The sequence below is a fragment of the Candoia aspera genome, chromosome 3 (assembly GCF_035149785.1).
Source record: "Candoia aspera isolate rCanAsp1 chromosome 3, rCanAsp1.hap2, whole genome shotgun sequence".
In the NCBI taxonomy this organism is placed as follows: domain Eukaryota; kingdom Metazoa; phylum Chordata; class Lepidosauria; order Squamata; family Boidae; genus Candoia; species Candoia aspera.
In genome coordinates, this window is record NC_086155.1 from 123719651 (window position 1) to 123739366 (window position 19716).

The 19716-nt window shown below is 39.2% G+C and overlaps 1 protein-coding gene across 1 annotated transcript in view; it reads right to left on the bottom strand.

Annotated features, from left to right (window-relative positions):
* The window catches only part of DNAH5 (dynein axonemal heavy chain 5), a 188125-nt gene that overhangs the window by 72520 nt on the left and 95889 nt on the right, over positions 1–19716 (bottom strand). Inside the window, exon 45 of the mRNA XM_063299935.1 lies at positions 10364–10568. Within this exon, the coding sequence (XP_063156005.1) occupies positions 10364–10568 (205 nt within the window). The remainder of the gene's footprint in view (positions 1–10363; positions 10569–19716) is intronic.

The following is a 19716-nucleotide window of genomic DNA, read 5'->3' on the forward strand; positions in this document are numbered from 1 at the left end:
CAAATGGAAAAAACAGCTGGAGAGGCAAAACAAGTAACAGATCAACTGGGGGTGTTAGAAACTAAGATAGATAATAATGAGCAAGAGAGAGAAAAAAAGCTTGATAAAGTGGCTCTGTTAGAACTTTACAATGTGGATATAATTGTTTTGAAAGAGATTCCTGTAAGGATTTTGAGGAAGAGAAAAGACTATGCTTTTTTAACACAGATTTTGAAAAAGAATAAAATTGTTTTTCAATAGGAAATATTGTAAGGTATAAGTTTTATGTTCCAACAGCAAAGATTCAGATTGACTCCCATCCATAAGGCCAAGGACTTTCTTGCTAGTTATGGATCTAGTCTGGATCGGGGTGTAGATGAGAAACCTGCACCTGGAACTAGACCCTTAGAATCTGTTCTACAAGGTGTAGACATGGGTGCTACATTTAAGGACTTTGATCAGATGTCTGCCTAATCATGGCTTGCACTTACCTTACTTGGAATATGAATGGGGCAAATGCCCCGCACAAAAGAAAAAAGTTTTTTTCATTATTTGAAGAAATTAACCACAATGTGATATGCTTACAGGACACTCATATAAGGAAAAAAGATATTAAATATTTGATGAATAAAAATTTGGGAGAGAAATTTATTTCAGCAGGTTTGAAGATAAATGGACTTGTAATATATGTTAAACCACAACTGAAACCACTTTTATTGCTTTCTGATGAACATGGCAAATATGTAGCAGTGGAAGTTGAGTTTAATGGACTTAAATCTATTGTTGTGGGGATATATATACCAAATGAGGATAAAAGTAAATTTTTTAGGTATCTTCTGAATGAATTGTCATCTTTTTCATATCAAAGCTGGTGTCTACTCAGAGATTGGAATGGTGTAAGCTCCCCACGATTGGACAGGACATCTGAAAAGGAAATTAATCTTAAACAAGGAAGACTCCCACCGTCTTCTTTTGACATGATACGACAATTTGGCATTAGTAGATTCCTGGTGACACAAAAATGGGTTGCCAAGGGAATATACTTTTTACTCAGAAGGACATTAATTCTTTTCAAGAATTGACACAATATGGATTTCAAATAATGTAGCTAATAAAATTTGTAAGGCTGATATTTTACCAAAGGCTTTCTCCAATCACAATCCAGTAAGTTTGAAAATAAAGAGCTCTTCCATGGCTTTTCGATGGAGATTGAATGAAGCTATTTTACAAAGAGAAAACATTTTGGTTGATTGCAAGAGGAGTTTAAAATATTTTTTTGACATCAATTTGGACAAAGGTACTGACCTAAAAACTGTTTGGGAGACCAGTAAGGCAGTTATGAGAGGTCACTTTATCTACCATAACTGTAATACAAAAAAAAAGTGTCAACAAAAAATGCAAACTATCTTGGATCAAATTAAAGTAAAAGAAATTGAGTTAGAGAAAAACCCAGTGGATACTGGTATTTTACACCAACTTAAATTATTACACCAACAATTATCTATGTTGACTGTAAGGGAAATTGAGACAGAACTGAATTATGTTATAAACAGAGACATTTTGCCAATAAATCTGGAAGATGGTTGGCCTATAAATTAAGGAAGGAAAGACAAAAGAAAATATTAAAAATTCAAGAAGGAAATACTGAATTAATGGATAATGAAGGAATTAAGAAATCATTTCACAACTTTCTCTCCTATTTGTATAAAAGGCAAGAAGTTTCTCTGGGAAAGATAGATGAGTATTTGGAGAAACTAAAATTACCAAAACTCTCACAATCACAGAAAGTATTAATGAACAATCCTATAACTACTTTTGAAATAGTGGAAACAACAAAAAGAACCAAACTGGGGAAAACACCAGGTCCAGATGGTTTGCCAGTATTGTATTACACCGTAGGTGCTTTGAGGATCAGCTTCTTCAGCCCTTTCAAAGATTGATGTATTCTATTCTGCAGGGCTCTGCAATGCCTGACTCTTGGAAAGAAGCCAATATTGCACTTTTACCAAAAGAAGGCCAAGATATTACTCCAACTAAGAATTATAGACCAATTTCATTGTTGAACAATGATTATAAAATATTTGCTTCAATATTGGCTAAAAGAATGAAGAAAATTTTACAGGACTTTATTCACCAAGATCAATGTGGGTTTCTACCCAAAAGGCAATTAAGAGACCATGTGAGAATAGTTTTGGACATTATAGAATATCTACAACACCACAACGGACAGCAAGCAGCTCTCATCTTTTTAGATGCAGAGAAGGCCTTTGACAATTTGAACTGGACTTTTATGTTCAAGGTTTTGGAAAATACGGACTTTGGAGATAATTTTATTCAAGGAATTAAATCAATTTATGTGCCTCAAAAAGCGTGTATTATTGTAAATGATGATTTAACTGAGCCTTGTCATATACAGAAAGGAACAAGGCAAGGGTGTCCTTTGTCACCTTTACTCTTTATCCTAGTTTTGGAAGTCCTGAATAGAGACATTAGACAAGATGATCAAATAAAGGGTTTGAAGATAAAGAAGGAGGTCTTCAAACTGAGGGCCTTTGCTGATGATTTAGCTTTAATATTACAAGACCCTTTGAATGTTGTTGAACATTTGATGAAAAAATTAAAGGATTTTGGGTCATTAGCTGGACCTAAAATAAACAAACAAAAAACAAAGATTTTGATCAAGAATATGACTACACACAATCAAGAAATGCTGATGGGTAAGACTGGTTTTATAATTGAAAAAAAATGTCAGATACTTTGGGGGACATTATCAAACACAAATTGTATGTTGTTTCAGAATAACTATGTTAAATTGTAGAGTGATGTTAAGAAAGACTTGTTAATGTGGAAAAAATTACAACTGTCAATGATGGGTCAGATATCTGTGATTAAGATGAATGGTTTTTCTAGAATGTTGTTTTTGTTCCAGACAATACCAATTTCGACAACAGACCTACCATTTCAACAATGGCAGAAATTAATCTCTAAGTTCATTTGGCAAGGGAAGAAACCAAGAATCAATTATAAATTGTTACAAGATGCCAAGGAATGAGGTTTAGGTTTGCCTGATTTGAAATTGTATTTTGTTGCCTGCTGTTTGCTATGAATTAAGGATTGGGTGACCTTGAAGGATACAAAATTATTGGAATTAGAAGGACATGATTGTGAGGTTTCAGCCAGCTTCTGACTCCGAAAACAAAACTTATCTGGAGTCAGAAGGGGAAAACGAAACTCATCAGGAGAGAGTTGGAGAAGCTGAACCAGGAAGTGACTCAGCAGAGTGGGAGAATTTGCAAACGTGGATTAGACAAACTCTGGAGAGGGATTTGAACTCTCCAATCAGTGCTCGAGACAGGAGAGCAGAGAATTTCATGGACATTGAACCACCAAACGATGGGGGATTCCCCAGAAGTCCATTCAACCTCCATTGTTAGTGGAAACTATAGATGGCCATCTGCTGAGCTCTGGTCCTGTCTCCAGTGCAGCTTCTAGCCTGACCATGTGAATAGGGGAACATTCAGAAAAAATTGAATTTCTCTTGGCTGCTACAGCTCAATTTCCCATAGTATTGGGAATGGAGTGGCTGAAAATTCATGAACCTCACATTGAATGGACCAGAACTGCAGTAACCTTCCAAAGTCAATGATGTTCTTCTCAACTTGCCACTACACTAGCATCCAGTCAAGTTCATCCTCTGAATTCTTTTATTCTTCCTCAACTGCAAGATTTCACAATGTTTTTGATGAGAAGGATCAACTGCCACCTCATCAAGTATACGACTGTGCCATCGATTTGGTGGAAGCTTCCTACTGGAAGAATTTACTTGCTTTCAGAACCAGCTTTGCGTGAATTTACTTGCTTTCAGAGAGCAGCTTTGCGTGAATTTCTGGACACAAATTAGAAAAAGGGGTTCATTCGACTCTCAACATCTCCTCTAGCTGCCCCTGTGCTCTTTTTCCCAAAAAAAAAAAAAATCTGGTGAGCTGCACCTTTGCTGTGATTATCGTCGTTTAAACAAAATAACCATCAAGAATCACTACCCCTTACCCCCAATATCTGAACTCTTGGAGAGGATTCAGGGAGCTCAAATCTTTACCAAGCTGAACCTGCAAGGGGCATACAATCTGATCCAAATAAAGAAAGGAGCTGAATGGAAAACCGCATTTCACACTCAGTATGGGCATTATGAATATACAGTAATGCCCTTCGGACTATCGGGAGTGTTCATGCACTTCATGAATGATGTATTTAAGGACCTACTAGATCGAAATTTAATAATCTATTTAGACGACATCTTGATATTCTCTTCATCCTTATCTGAACATTATCAGCATGTACGCACGGTGTTGCAACATCTTCAAGCGAATCATTTGTAGGCAAAATTAGAAAAATGTCAATTTGCTCAGAGCACCATAGATTTCCTTCGGCACAGAATATCTCATGCCAGACTGGCAATGGAGCCAGGGAAAGTAGAGGCCCTTCAATCCTGGCAATCTCATTGGAGGGCTAAAGACGTCCACAGACTGTTAGGTTTTGCTAACTATTACGGAGCCTTTATTCCACAGTTTGTGAAGCTCACCTCTCCACTTTCGGACCTGCTCAGGAAGAGATCCCGATTTCATTGAGGTGAAGTTGAGGAACAAGCATTCCAACGGCTCAAGGCAGCATTCATGACTGAGCCAATTCTTAGACATCCAAATGCTAGCCAACCCTTCTTCATGTAAACTGATGCTTCTGAGGTGGCAATTGGAGCCATCCTATTACAGAAGGATCCTAAGACCAGAACACTGTGTCCATGTGCATATTACTCCTGAAAACTGTCACAAGCGAAGGGTGCCTATACCATATGAGAGAAAGAACTACTGGTGATCAAGGTAGCATTCGAAGTCTGGCAACATTTAGAAGGAGCCTGGCATGTAGTAGAAGTGAGAACAGACCATTGGAACCTAGAACATCTAAAGACAGTGCACAACTTGAATCAATGACAGATTCATTGGTCGATATTCTTTTCGTGATTTAATTTTCCAGTCCCTTACATTCCTCGCAGGCATAATCAAAGAGCAGATGCTCTGTCTAGAAAACCAGAATACGAAAGGGGTACTCCTCCACTACCTCCTCGTCCAGTGATTCCAGCAGAGAAATTCGCAGCAACCAAATTCGGTGAAGGCTTACTGCACAGCTCCAGGAACAGCAAAGAAATGACCCGTTCATGCAGAAACAGAAGAGTGAGTTAAAACAACTTCCGGTTGAGCAAGCAGCATTATAGAGTTGGACTCATGGACTATGTTTCTGGGGTTGCTACTATGTACCCCCGGAAAACTCCGAGAAAAGATACTTCATTGGTGCCATGATAATCCAGGTGCAGGCCATTTTGGGTTTTTCAAGTCTCTTAAACTATTGTCTCAAGAATTTTGGTAGCCTCGCATGTTGAACGACGTCAAGCAATATGTTCTTTCCTGTCCTGAGTGTCGTTGGGCAAAGCATCAGACGGGCAAACCTGAAGGTCTTCTTATGCCACTTCCTACGCCAGAGAAAACACAAGAGTCAGTATCTATGGATTTTATCACTGATCTTCCAAAGTCCAATGGAGCCATGACCATTCTAGTAGTAGTAGACACCATGACCAAGATGGCACATTTTATCAACTGCTCAGGACTCCCTACCACCCAAGAGACTGCGCAATTGTTTATTCAACACCTCTTTCACCTTCATGGGCTTGCCAAGTGGGTAATTTCAGTACACAATTTATCGCGAAATTTTGGAAGGCACATCTTCAAAACCTAGAAATTCAAGGAAATCTCTCGTCATCTCACCACCCCTAATCAGATGAGGAGACAGAACATGTTAATGCTATCTTAGAGCAATACATAAGGTGCTATGTGAATTATCAACAGGACAACTGGTTCGAGCTATTGGCCTTTGCTTACAATAATTCAGTGCAGTCATCCACCAAGACAATGCCTTTTATAGCTATGTATGGTTTCTATCCACATCTGTTTCCCTTGGAACCACTGCATTCTTCAGTCCCTGCCTCTGACCATTTTTTTGGAAGAACTCCAAGTTTGTCATCAGGTACTTCAGGATCAGCTGGATCTTGCCAAAGACAACTATAAACACTTCACTGATCACCATCAGGAGGGCAACAAATTGGCAGTGGGAGATTACATTTGGTTATCAACTTGACATCTGCCTTCAGCACGCCCTTCCAAGAAACTGGGCCATAAGTTTGTGAGGCCTTTTCCTATAGAGGCAATCATTAATCCAGTGGCTTTCCGCCTCACCCTGCCCAAGCACATGAAGATCCATCTGGTATTCCATCAGTTCTTGCTGGTTCCTACTGCACCTCCAAGCCCACTGAGAGTATTCAGACCTGCTCCACCTCCTATCTATATCAGTGGTGAACCGGAATATGAAGTTTCCAGAATTCTTGATTCCCATACAGTAGAAGACATGGGAGGCTCCAGTACTTCATTGAGTTATGGGCCTGAGGAAATTCTTGGGAGGTGGCCTCAGATGTTCATGCTCCTAGAAAAGTTCGACAATTCCATCTCCGATACCCTCAAAAACCTGGACCAAACTCCTGGGGGAAGGGGGATCCTGGGGGAGGGGATAGTGTGAGGTTTCAGCCCGCTTCTGGTTCCAAAAACAAAACTTATCCAGAGTCAGAAGGGGAAAATGAAACTCATCAGGAGAGAGTTGGAGAGCCTGAACCAGGAAGTGACTCAGCAGAGTGGGAGAATTTGCAAACACAGATTGGACAAACTCTGGAGGGGGATTTGAACTCTCCAGTGCTCAAGACAGGAGAGCAGAGAAGCGTGCAAATCAGAAAGCAGCTTGATTGGCCGCTGGAGAGAAAAGGCGCATAAAGGATCATCTTAAAAGGCAGACACGCAAAGAGCAAGCTGCCAGAGACAACCAATCCTTCGAGCTCACAGCATTTGCAGAAGAGTTCTTACCTGCATCAGAAGCCTTGCCTGTAGCCAGAGTGGAACCAGAGCCAGCATCTTCTACCTCCACGGAACCACCTTCTGTACAAGCTGCTCCAATCAAGCCTCTCCTTGCCATCCCTGCCGAGCACAGCCTCGCATCTAGCTCCAGACCTCGTCGCCACATTCCAGCGCAATCCAGGTGTCCATCCAGCCTTGCCTTTAGCTCTCAGGCTTGCCTAAGATCTCCAGCCCAGTCTAGTCTTGCTTCTAGCAATCAGCCTTGCCTAGGATCTCTAGTCCAGTCCAGTCTTGCTTCCAGCTCTCAGCCTTGCCTAGGATCTCCAGTCCAGTCCAGTCTTGCTTCCAGCTCTCAGCCTTGTCTAGAATCTCCAGTCCAGTCGTCTCACTTCCTGTTCTCAGCCTTGTCCAGACTTTCCAGCACAGCACAGCCTTGTTTCCAGAGATTCCTTTGCCTTGACTCTCCAGCCCAGTCCAGCCTAGCCTCCAGAGCCAAGCCTCATCTGAAGGTTCCCGCCCAGTCTTGCCTAGCCTCCACACTCCAGTCTGATCCTTCCTGCGTGCCAGTCCACGGAACCTTGCCTTCCGTTTCCTCCTTGCCTCGCACTCTAGCATCACCAAGTCTGACAGCTTCAATTAGAGAGTTAGCTGAATTCTGCCTTGCAGTTCTTCCTCAGTCTGACACCACAGCATTGCCTGTTCATCTGCCATTGCCTGGGTGGTCTTGATTGAAATTGCTTGCTTAATCATTCACAGACTTTACTGTTGTAAATAGTTGTTTTGGGTAGTTGTTTCCGATTTGGGTAGCACCCCTACTTGTGGTATGATAAAGTTAAAGTTAATAAAGATTTTAAAAATCATTTTGTTAGGCGGGCCATACTGAACATTTGGCATAAACATAAACTAATATTGTTTCCTAATGCACCTATTGGTTGTCGCCTCAAGAAGCTTTTTTTAGAAGAGAGATGTCAGGTAAACCAAGCTGGTTGAGATATGAAGATTTGCTGAATTTTGAAGAAGGGATACCTAAACTTAAAATAAGGGAACAACTAGAATTGGAAGGTCATATTTGTCACTGGTTTAATTACGCACAACTGTTAGAACAGTTTAATTTGGATAAGAAAGTATATAATTTTGTTCATGAAAAAAGACAATTTGAAATGGAACTTTGTATAAACGATGAGCATCTTGTCAAGAAAATGTATAAAATGTTGTTGCAATTGAATTTAGAAAATGAGTATGTTAAAGATTGTATGATTAAATGGGCTAAGAATTTTGGATATAATATTATGCTTGAACAATGGGAGAATATGTGGAACAAAGGTATGAAGTTTACCCTGAATTATAATTTGAAAGAGAATGTTTATAAAATGATGTACCATTGGTATTTAACTCCTGGTAAGTTGTCCAAAATGTATAATGGGGTATCAAATGTTTGTTGGAAATGTTTACAGGGTGAAGCAACTTTCTATCATTTATGGTGGACTTGTGGAAAAGCTAAGAAATTCTGGAATTAATTATGTATTATTATTCAAAAGATTCTCAAAGAGGAGTTACAACTGAAACCAGAGCTGTTTCTCTTGGATTTGATGGACCAACAGCTTCGGAAGCAACATGGAACTCTGTTCTTATATATGATAACAGCAGCAAAACTTTTTTACACTCAAAGATGGAAGGATGCACAAATTCCCTCAACGGAGGACTGGATGATTAAGTTAATGAAACCGGCGCAAATGGCTAAACTGACAGCATTGATCAGAGAAAATACTGTAACTGGATTTGTTTCTATTTGGAAGCCATTTTTGGACTATTTGTAATGGAAAAAAATGAAGTTCTGATTTTGGGTTTTGATGATTAAATGGTTTGATTTTAGAGAAATTATGTTGCTAAATGTTTAATTAATAGCAAGAGATTAACTTTTATGTGCTTTTATATCTGTGTTGGAGAAGGTCAGAAGTCACCTGTCTTTTATGTTTTTCTGTCTATTGCACTGTTTCAGTTTCCTTTGTTTCTTTTTTAGACTTGCATTCTATCTGTTCTATATTCTGTATTTTGGGTTTTAATTATATCTTGAAAATTAATAAAGCTTTATGAAAAAAGAATTGTCTTCAACGTGTATTTAACTAACATATTGTGTCTATATTTAATTAGCACATAAGAAGATAATTAAGAATTAACTTGAGAGAATTTTTGAACATTGTCCTCATTTAAATCAACACAAGCACAGAAGAAAAATCTAATGCCAATTTAGTTAATTTTAAAAAATAGCCAAACTGTAAAGCCATTCAGAGGCAAAGAAGAAAAAGCATGGTGCAGTTTGGCAGAGTTACCATATTTCAGGTTTAGAAAGAGGTACTCTGGATAACTGATGGTTTATATAATGCAGAACATGTTGCGCAATGTATTCATTTGGCTCTTCTGCCACAATGAAATATGAAACAAAGCAACATTTAATGATATGGTTCATTAAATCAGTTGCAGTTTCTCTGGTCCTTCCCATCATAGCTAACTGCAGTTGAAGCAGCATTTAAAATCAGCAATCTCTGTCATTTACAGACTACTATTAGCTGTGAAATCACATGTTTTTGCCACTTAAGCTTGTATTTAAATAACCTCTCTCTCTCTCTCTCTCATGTAAAACAAATCAAAACAGCAGCCATTATCACCCAAACCAAAACTGTGACTTCTGATGCCTCATGGGAAACAGCATCTCTATTTATAGTCTTGCTGGCCACTCTTGCTCCAATCAGAAGGCATCAGGGACAAAGCATTCATCCCAGAGACTGGGAAGACCTATCAATTCCTTCTGACTGCTGCCTGATATGCTATCAGTGCCACTATAATGCTGTCAGAATCCTGGATTTCCGGATACTTTTTTGTTCCACCTAGCCAGTACAGGTCATCTGTGGAAACTAGGTTTATTAAAAAAAATGCTAGGAAATATATCCTTACAGTTTGCCCAAGCATAAGACAAAGATGTCTTGTATCTCAACAATTTAGAACTAACTTAACAAAAAACAGGGCAAGTGGAGTAGAAAAATGATTGAAGTTGGCTTATGTAGAATGTGTAAGCTTTACATTTATTTATTTATTTGTTGGTTGGTTGGTTTTCTATCCCGCCTTTTTTTTATAAATAACTCAAGGCGGTGAGCATACCTAATACATGACATGTATCTTCTATCTGTAGAAAGTTATGAAGAGGATAGGAAGAGCTAGCATATAATCTCTACTGCTCCTTTCAGATAGCTTCTACATCTTCAGAATAACTGAATAGAGGTATTGAGTAGGTGTTTTAAATGCTGAAGCCTTCTCAGTTCAAGAGAGATGAAGTCATCATTGAATAAAGTGATTAAGATCTCAAATTACAGGATATGATCTAGTATATAGTCTAGTCTTTTTGAAAATAAGCAAGAGCAACTTTTTGAGAGTTCACAAACCATCATTGGTAACATAGTAGTCAAACATTGTGTCTTCACTTCCTTCTGGGATATTAGGAAGATCAAGATTTATAGTTTCATGACTACGAAGCCAGTGTTCCATCTTCCAGCGGTCTTCCAACTCCAGCAGTGCCCCAACACTCCACATCAGGGAGAAGATGTACAACCTTTCCAGATACTCTGCTGTGATTTCTACTCCTTGGTCCTAAGCAATGAAACACAATAATTTTAATCATTTAACTATTCAGAATTCAGAAATATTTTGAAAACATAATTTTTCAAAGATCTGTAGAAACTCTCAAACTTTTGCTCTTGTCTCACAAAATAGCTAACAACTGAAATATTCTTGGGAGAAACTGTACTAGGAGCAAAAATATTTGAACACTAGAATGCCAGGCAATATCTGACAAATATAACAAGATTGGACGGCTGGGATATTTGTCAGTAGTAGACAACTTTCAGTGAATAGTAGACAGGATTGAGCCACAGTATACCATAATATGAATGCAGCAGTCAGGATTCAGCATGTAACATAGCTACCAACAGCTTAAGAAATACATCAATAACATTTGCTAGTATACAGGTTGTTATACATATTCTATAACTTTATAGTATAATTTATATTAATTGGCTCAGCCAATATAAAATAAGCTAATTTGATTACCTATTTTTTCTCTTAGAATTCAATTTTATGGGCAAATCTTTAATTGAAAAATAAAAACTTTAAAATGAAACTGTTGGGTTTTAAACATTCATGCAATGTCTTTTACTACTAAATTAGTCCCAGGCATCTTTCCAGAAGAGGTTTATTGCTGAAAAAACACAGATTAGTGGAGCCCTAATGGTTAATGATTTATAGTTTCATATGAGATTAGGCACTGGAAAAGAATGCAGAGAATTCAGCTATTTCTGATTATTTCAATTATTTCAAGAAAGAAGTTATTATTGTTTGGCTGGAGAAGAAACAGGATGAGTTGCTCCACAATTTCAGTTCTACAACTGTCTCAGACATGCACTAGACATAACAATGAGCAGCAGCACAGCTGGAACTCTTACAGTCTGAATTCACCTTTTCTTTAAATTCACAGCAAATACTAGGAGTCAAAGATGAAAACCCATGGAAAATAAAATTACTGCAGTAGCCATTCCCACCAACAGACTATAATTATAATCATTTGCGTCATCATTTGCAGTTATTGGAGTACAAATTCCTGAGGGTACAGGACCAGTCTTTTAATACTACACTTTCTCAATCAATCAAAACAGGGTTCATACTAAATTCAAATGAGCCAGTGAATTGATACTATAGTATATAAAAGTTGTCCAGTACATCAATTAAATCAATCAAGAATTTATAAAAGCCCAAGTCCTCATTATATCTAGAACAAATGCAATTCTGTGGGAAACTGAGTTACAGAAATGACCAATGTCTCTTATAGAGTACATATGTGTCTGTGCATTTGATTTCATCAGTGCCCAACTCCAGACCAACTCTTTTTTTAGCTTTTTGTTTTTTATATAGAATATCTATAAACAATAAATTTGTTGTTGTTGTTTATTCATTTAGTCGCTTCCGACTCTTCGTGACTTCATGGACCAGTCCACGCCAGAGCTTCCTGTTGGTTGTCAACACCCCCAGCACCCCCAGGGATGAGTCCGTCACCTCTAGAATATCATCCATCCATCTTGCCCTTGGTTGGCCCCTCTTCCTTTTGCCTTCCACTCTCGCTAGCATCAGCATCTTCTCCAGGCTGTCCTGTCTTCTCATTAGGTGGCCAAAGTATTTCAGTTTTGCCTTTAATATCATTCCCTCAAGTGAGCAGTCTGGCTTTATTTCCTGGAGGATGGACTGGTTTGCTCTTCTTGCAGTCCAAGGCACTCTCAGAATTTTCCTCCAACACCACAGTTCAAAAGCATCGATCTTCCTTCGCTCAGCCTTCCTTATGGTCCAGCTCTCGCAGCCATATGTTACTACGGGGAACACCATTGCTTTAACTATGTGGACCTTTGTTGTCAGTGTGATGTCTCTGCTCTTAACTATTTTATCGAGATTTGTCATTGCTCTTCTCCCAAGGATTAAGCGTCTTCTGATTTCCTGACTGCAGTCAGCATCTGCAGTAATCTTCGCACCTAGAAATACAAAGTCTTTCACTGCTTCTACATTTTCTCCCTCTATTTGCCAGTTATCAATCAAGCTGGTTGCCATAATCTTGGTTTTTTTGAGGTTGAGCTGCAAGCCAGCATTTGCACTTTCTTCTTTCACCTTCATCATAAGGCTCCTCAGTTCCTCTTCGCTTTCAGCCATCAAAGTGGTATCATCTGCATATCTGAGATTGTTAATGTTTCTTCCAGCGATTTTAACTCCAGCCTTGGATTCCTCAAGCCCAGCATGTCGCATGATGTGTTCTGCGTACAAGTTGAATAGGTAGGGTGAGAGTATACAGCCCTGCCGTACTCCTTTCCCAATCTTAAACCAGTCCGTTGTTCCGTGGTCTGTTCTTACTGTTGCTACTTGGTCGTTACACAGAGTCTTCAGGAGGCAGACAAGATGACTTGGTATCCCCATACCACTAAGAACTTGCCACAATTTGTTATGGTCCACACAGTCAAAGGCTTTAGAAGAGTCAATAAAACAGAAATAGATGTTTTTCTGAAACTCCCTGGCTTTTTCCATTATCCAGCGGATATTGGCAATTTGGTCCCTAGTTCCTCTGCCTTTTCTAAACCCAGCTTGTACATCTGGCAATTCTCGCTCCATGAACTGCTGAAATATACTTTGCAGGATCTTGAGCATTACCTTACTGGCATGTGAAATGAGTGCCACTGTTCGATAGTTTGGACATTCTTTAGTGTTTCCCTTTTTTGGTATGGGGATATAAGTTGATTTTTTCCAGTCTGATGGCCATTCTTGTGTTTTCCAAATTTGCTGGCATATAGCATGCATTACCTTGACAGCAGCATCTTGCAAGATTTTGAACAGTTCAGCTGGGAAGCCGTCGTCTCCTGCTGCCTTGTTATGAGCAATGCTTCTTAAGGCCCATTCAACCTCACTCTTCAGGATGTCTGGCTCTAGCTCACTGACCACACCATCAAAGCTATCCCCGATATTGTTATTCGAATTGAGATCATTCTATCATTTTTTGGATTGTATCCAAACACTGCTTTAGCCACTTTACTATTAGTTATGAAGGCTACTCCATTTCTTCTGTGGTCCTCTTGTCCACAGTAGTAGGTCTGGTGGTCATTTGATGTGAAGTGGCCCATTCCAGTCCATTTCAATTCACTGACGCCCAAAATGTCTATCTTTAATCTTGACATCTCACCAATAACAACATCCAATTTGCCCTGGCTCATAGATCTTACATTCCAGGTTCCAATGGTCTGTTGATCCTTAGAACATCGGATTCGCCATTCACCACCAGCACCGTCGGCCGCTAGCCGTCCTTTCGGCTTTGAGCTAGCTGCGTCATCACGTCTGGGGCTAGTTGAACTCATCCTCTGTTCCTCCCCAGTAGCATTTTGACCATCTTCTGACCTGGGGTCTCATCTTCCGATGGTATACCGACATATCTCTGGTTGTACTGATCCATTTAGTTTTCACGGCAAGAATACTGGGGTGGGTTGCCATTACCTTCCCCAGGGATTGCATTTAGTCTGACCTCTCTGTCATGACCTTCCCGTCTTGGGTGGCCCTTCACGGTTTAGCTCATGGCATCATTGAGGTGGTCAAGCTCCAGCACCACGACAAGGTAACGATCCTTTGCTGAAGGACAATAAATTAGTTTTATAAATAATGGTGAGTAGACAGTTTGTTTCATACTGGTATATAACCATTCTTGCCTATATTAGAATAGGCAATACAACAGTGAAAAAGTCATAAAAATGGGTAGAGTTGGAGGGAGGGGAAGATACCACGCACTTGAGAGAATGTTCTCACCACAGGTTGATTTGGACCATGTACAATCAACCTAACACATGGCCCAAATCAATAGAAGCACAATTTGCAAGTAGTCTACTGCTACATGAGGCATGCAGCAAGAATTCCCAGAAACATGAAAGTAGATTTTAAAACTAGAGTTTGTGGCCTGAGAGCAAGTTGTCAATTTCAAATAGACAGAGAAAGACCCATTTAAGGCATTGATAAATCCCCATTCCATCTTGCTAAAGGAAGGGACATATACCAAGAAATTTCATTCCAGTTAAAGAAAATTCACAGAGACCTTGCAGAGGGAGACCCAGAAGCAGTAAACCCACCAAAGAAAAATCTCATACGTTACACTGGAACTGACAAACATTCAGTTTCAGGAACAGAAATTTAGAGCCTGTTAAATGGCCCCTTCATGCAATCCATCACTGTTAAGAAACCAATCCCTACTGATTCTAACATCATAAACTTCAACTCTTTCAAGAGACTAGAATAAAATCTTGCAGAAAGTGGACATGAGGGAGTGAATTGTATTTTAATCTCCTAAGGTTATTGTGCTTCCATGGAGTTGTAAGGGTTAACTCACAGTTCCCATAAGGGCTGAGTTAAGCATATGCAAGAAGCAGGGTTGCCCATTATATCTTGCAATCGCTATGGAACCACTGGCAGAGGACCTCTGTAATACAGTTTACCATTAGGAGGCACAGATTAGCTTAAATCTGGTCTATAAAAATGAGCTTTCTAACATTATTCCATTTAATTTATTATACATGAGTTTTTTATAATGCTGTAAAACTTGTCGATTCAACGGTTCCTAATAGATGAAAAGCAGTTAACAAGTAATCTCTGAAAATAATTAGAAAAGGAAGTATGTGAACTTAGTGTTTTTTCAAAAGTGCAGACCATGGTTTGAGCAAGATGGCTATTCCCTAGTCTCCTAGAGCTCTAAACCCTCTAGAGACCTTTGTCTTGCAATCTCCTCACGAGGAGCAACTTTATGGAGCACTTGTGGGTGATCTACTCGTCAGCTCTTCATCCTGCCACGGTTGTCTGCTTTTCAGAGCCATCTTCAGTCCACCATTTCTTCCTCCGGAAGTCCATGGACCAAAATATTATTATTCCAGAGCTAGACCTATACTTCATGATTCCTGTACAATATTTCTCCCAAAGACCTAATTGTTGTATGGGAGCAGAGGGGGGACAGCCAAACTCTACACAGATAAAGTTTGAAAACACTGAAAATCAAATCACTACATAGAAATAATGGATTTGCTATCAGACAGATAAGGAAGGAAGGAAATCAGAACTGGAAACTTCCCAAAGGGAGCAGGAAAGTCTCCCAAAGAGTTGAGGGGAAGTACCGAAGGCATAAACCCTTGGGAGCTGTGGGTACAAAGTGTTTGGAAGAGGAGAACGCCACTAGACAGAAACCAGGTTGACAAACAAAGAAGTAAAAGTTAGCAATGGGTAGAAAAAGAAGAAAAGGAAATGTCCAGAACTTTATGGACAGAAAGACTGCTCAGGTGAAAAGAGTGGTAAGAGACAAAGCATACAAGGGTAAGTCAGAAAGACGCCTCATGAGTGAGAGGTAAAAATGGAGAAAACCTGAAACTTTTCTCCTGATCTTGCTGATATTGCACCCTGAAGTTACAAATGGCACATCTTGAGGAATGCAAGGAATTGGACCGAGGCTCCCAAGTTTAGCAGTGAGGAGTGCCCAGTGGATGGTGGGTCAGGGAACAAACTGAGACCAAGAGGAAGAAGACAACCCAGTTGGGGAGGGGGGAGGCTGGGATTAAATTGGATTGTGACTGACAAGGCTGAAGATGAAGCAAATGGGTTTGGATGAGCTCGCACAGGAGGAGGAGCTAGGAGGGAGGGCTTTGCAAGGCAGCAAGGGGAAAGTTGGAAAAGTGGGGATGCTGTGAAGAAGTACTGTGTGTTTGGAAATGCCCTGCCCATTTAAGGAAATGGTTGGGTGGGCAAGGCCCATGCCAGACAAAACTCTGGACACTGCATTCCTGCCCATTGAGTTGAATAGCTACTGTTGTGTAAAGCTATTCTTGTGCTTATGTAGCTGAATAATGCTGACTGTATATCTGTATGGTTATTGGTTTCAGTGCCACTGGTAAACTAGAGCTGTTCTTAAACTGAGTTCTGACTGCAAGTGGAAAAGTCAAGTCAAAGACTTTACTATTGGAAAAAGAGAACTACTCTAGAGGTAAACTGGTTACTCTCCTTTCATGTATTTTTATTTATTTGGTGTATTTATAAGACCAGCCATCTACCAAAGGCAAATAAAGATAAAAACAAAACCAAGTCACAATCTATTAAAAAAAATCACCAAGTTCAGACCCCTAAAAAATCTCAGCAACATAACAGATACACCCCACATTCACATCAGAGCTCCATTAATACCTCAGCCTCAGTGCCTTGGGCAATAGCCAGGTCTTCACAGCCTCCTGGCAGGCCAGCAGGGTTGGGACTGTCTATGTCTCATGGGGACAAGACAGGTGCTATGACAGAGAATGCACACTTCCGAGGACCCACCAAGTGACACTGCTTCACTGAATGATGCTGATCCATGCCCAATCTGATATGATGGCCAGAAGCCATCAGGAAGAGGCTCCATGCCATGTAGAACTTTAAAAGTGACAACCAGCACCTTGAATTGCACCCAGAAGCCTACTGGGAGCCAGTGCAGCTCACAAAGCAGTGGTGTTAACTGGGCATATCAGTGTGTGCCCAATACTGCATGTGCTATTGCATTCTGGACCAGCTGAAGCTTCTGAATACTCTTCAAGGGCAGCATGATGTTCAGCATGTTGCAATAGTCCAAAACAGGAGGCGACTAAGACATGAATGACCAAGAGCAGTGACTCCCGATCTAGGAACAGGTACAACTGGGGCACAAGATGTAATAGTACAATCATAGACAAGCAACAACCCCACAAAACAATCTCTTCTGTTCACAGTGTAGACATATTTGTTCCAATAAAGACTGTGGAACAGCTTTCTATCTTTCAGAAGATATACAGATAATCCTCGTTTAGTGACTGCCTCATTTAGCAACTGTTTGCAGTTACAAGGTTGATGAAAAAGTAACTTTGTGACCAATCCTTGCATTTACAACCTTCACAGGTCTGTAAAGCAAACGAAAGCTGAACTAAGATCATAAGCACAGTCATGGTTTTACTTAGCAACCTCTTCACTTAATGACTGAGTTGCCATCCCAATTGTGGTCACTAAACGAGGACCACATGTAGTTAGGCAGTTCTTGGGAACTAATAATGTTATCATATTTCAAAGAGTTTTAACTACCAATCATGGTTAGAAAGGATAAAATAGTATCCATTGACACTAATATCAAAGGTGGTCAAATTAGGTATCATTTGAAAACCCTTTTACTAGATCTGTGTTTTGTTGAGATTTAGAAGCTCACATTACTTAAATACTTTGTATTTTATGTACTACAATATGTCAAAAATATTTTTGTGACATATTTTGATCAGTCACACTGTCTTATTTAATTGATCATAATTATTTCAGGGTTCTGAAAACAGAGTCCAAAGCTGTCACATTTTTGGGAACTGTTTTTGCTAACACCATCTTAAAGCCTATGATTAACTCCTTATTTAGACAGAAGATATGGGACCCTTGGCAATGGTGCAGAAGAGTGGGTTTGGAACAATAGTATATAAAGGCGAGCAATTATCTACAATTAGCTCAGCAAAATTTCCACCCTCTGACTTCCTTCTTAATAAGGAGCTGCCTTATTTATGGTCTTGAAATAAAAATATCAAGTCATAGACATAAATGGATCTGCAATTACTTTCCCCCATTCAACACCAATGTTCTTGGAAGATATTCCAGTAACACAATTATGCATGAAGTAACTCTTAAATCACTCATGTAATCCATGAAACTATTCCACAAGACCAGATATTCATTATTCTGGGAAAAAAAAGTGGATGGCAGGGTTTTTCATACAGCTATGTGCTAATGCAATGCAACAATGGATCATCATAATCATGAGTCCAGTGACAAGCTTTATGTTGATGAGAGCAAAGATAATTGATGAATGCAGTGTCATGAATTCCATCAAGCATTAACTCTGCATTAGCAAGATAAGGAGATTTCATGTGATAACCTGGTATGATTTTGAAGATGCCTGCATTATTATGACTTTTAATGCTGAGCGGAAGAACTCCTTGCCAGACCATAGTGAGTAAAAGCATTCTGATATTGTAGATATTCTAAATCTAATGACATCTCCCTTCTTTTAATCCCAAATTTGGCCAAAGAATATAACTTTGTTTTGATATGCATGCAGACTAAATATAATAACTGATTCAATGCCAGCAATTAAATAACTGCCAGCAATTCATGTAATCCAGCATATTACTTTTAACATACATTGCTGTGGTACAGTACATCCCAAATCTAGCCATGACTGTGATGATTAAAACATGTCAGTTATCTGTCTGTCCATCTGTATGTCTAAGAGCCAGTGTGGTATGTTGGTTAAGATGCTGGACTAGTTATAGGAAGACCCAGGAGCTAGTTCTCCATAGGGCATGGAAGCCTGGCTGGGTCACTTTGGGCCAGCCATTCACTCTCAGCCCTAGACTAAGAAATCAAAAATCATCCATCTACAAATCCACACCAGAAAAATGTGTTACAGTCCATAGCCTTCAATGAAGAGGCCTTCATCCTGCAGTTGATCAATTTCGAATAATAACAACAACAATTAAAAAACTGGTGCCTCAGGATGGGTACAAATACTAAGGATTAATGGAAACATTTGACTTATGACATGAGCCACTTAAAAAGAATACTGGCTCTAATTATAGAAAACTAATCAGAAAAATTTCGAGAACAAAATTAAATGCAGGGAACATAATTAAAGCCATAAACACTTGGACTGTTCCAATTATTCAATATACTACAGGTATAATTGATTAGGCACAAGGTGAATTAGACATACTTCATAGGGAAACAAGAATATTAATGACCATGAATCACGCTTTTCACCCAAGAAGCAATGTTGACAAACTCTATTATGCCGGTGGGAGAGATTTATCCAAGTAAAACAAACACTGAAAGAAGAGAAACACTACTTGAATGATTTTAACAGGCATAGTAAATAATGTCTACTGGTAGAAATTTGTAAAGAAAAACTACTGAAGACTACAAAATCAAAAGACTATAAAAAGGAAGCAGAATCTCTTAATGATCCATATACATACAAACATACATACACATACACATACATACATACACACATATATATACAGTATATATGATGCTAAAAGAAAATCAGATAAAAATGTCTTAGCAATGGTTGAAAACTTGAATTTTTAAAAAAAAGAAACCGAAGGAACAATCATGGCAGCATAAGAACAGGCTATGAAAACAAACATCATCA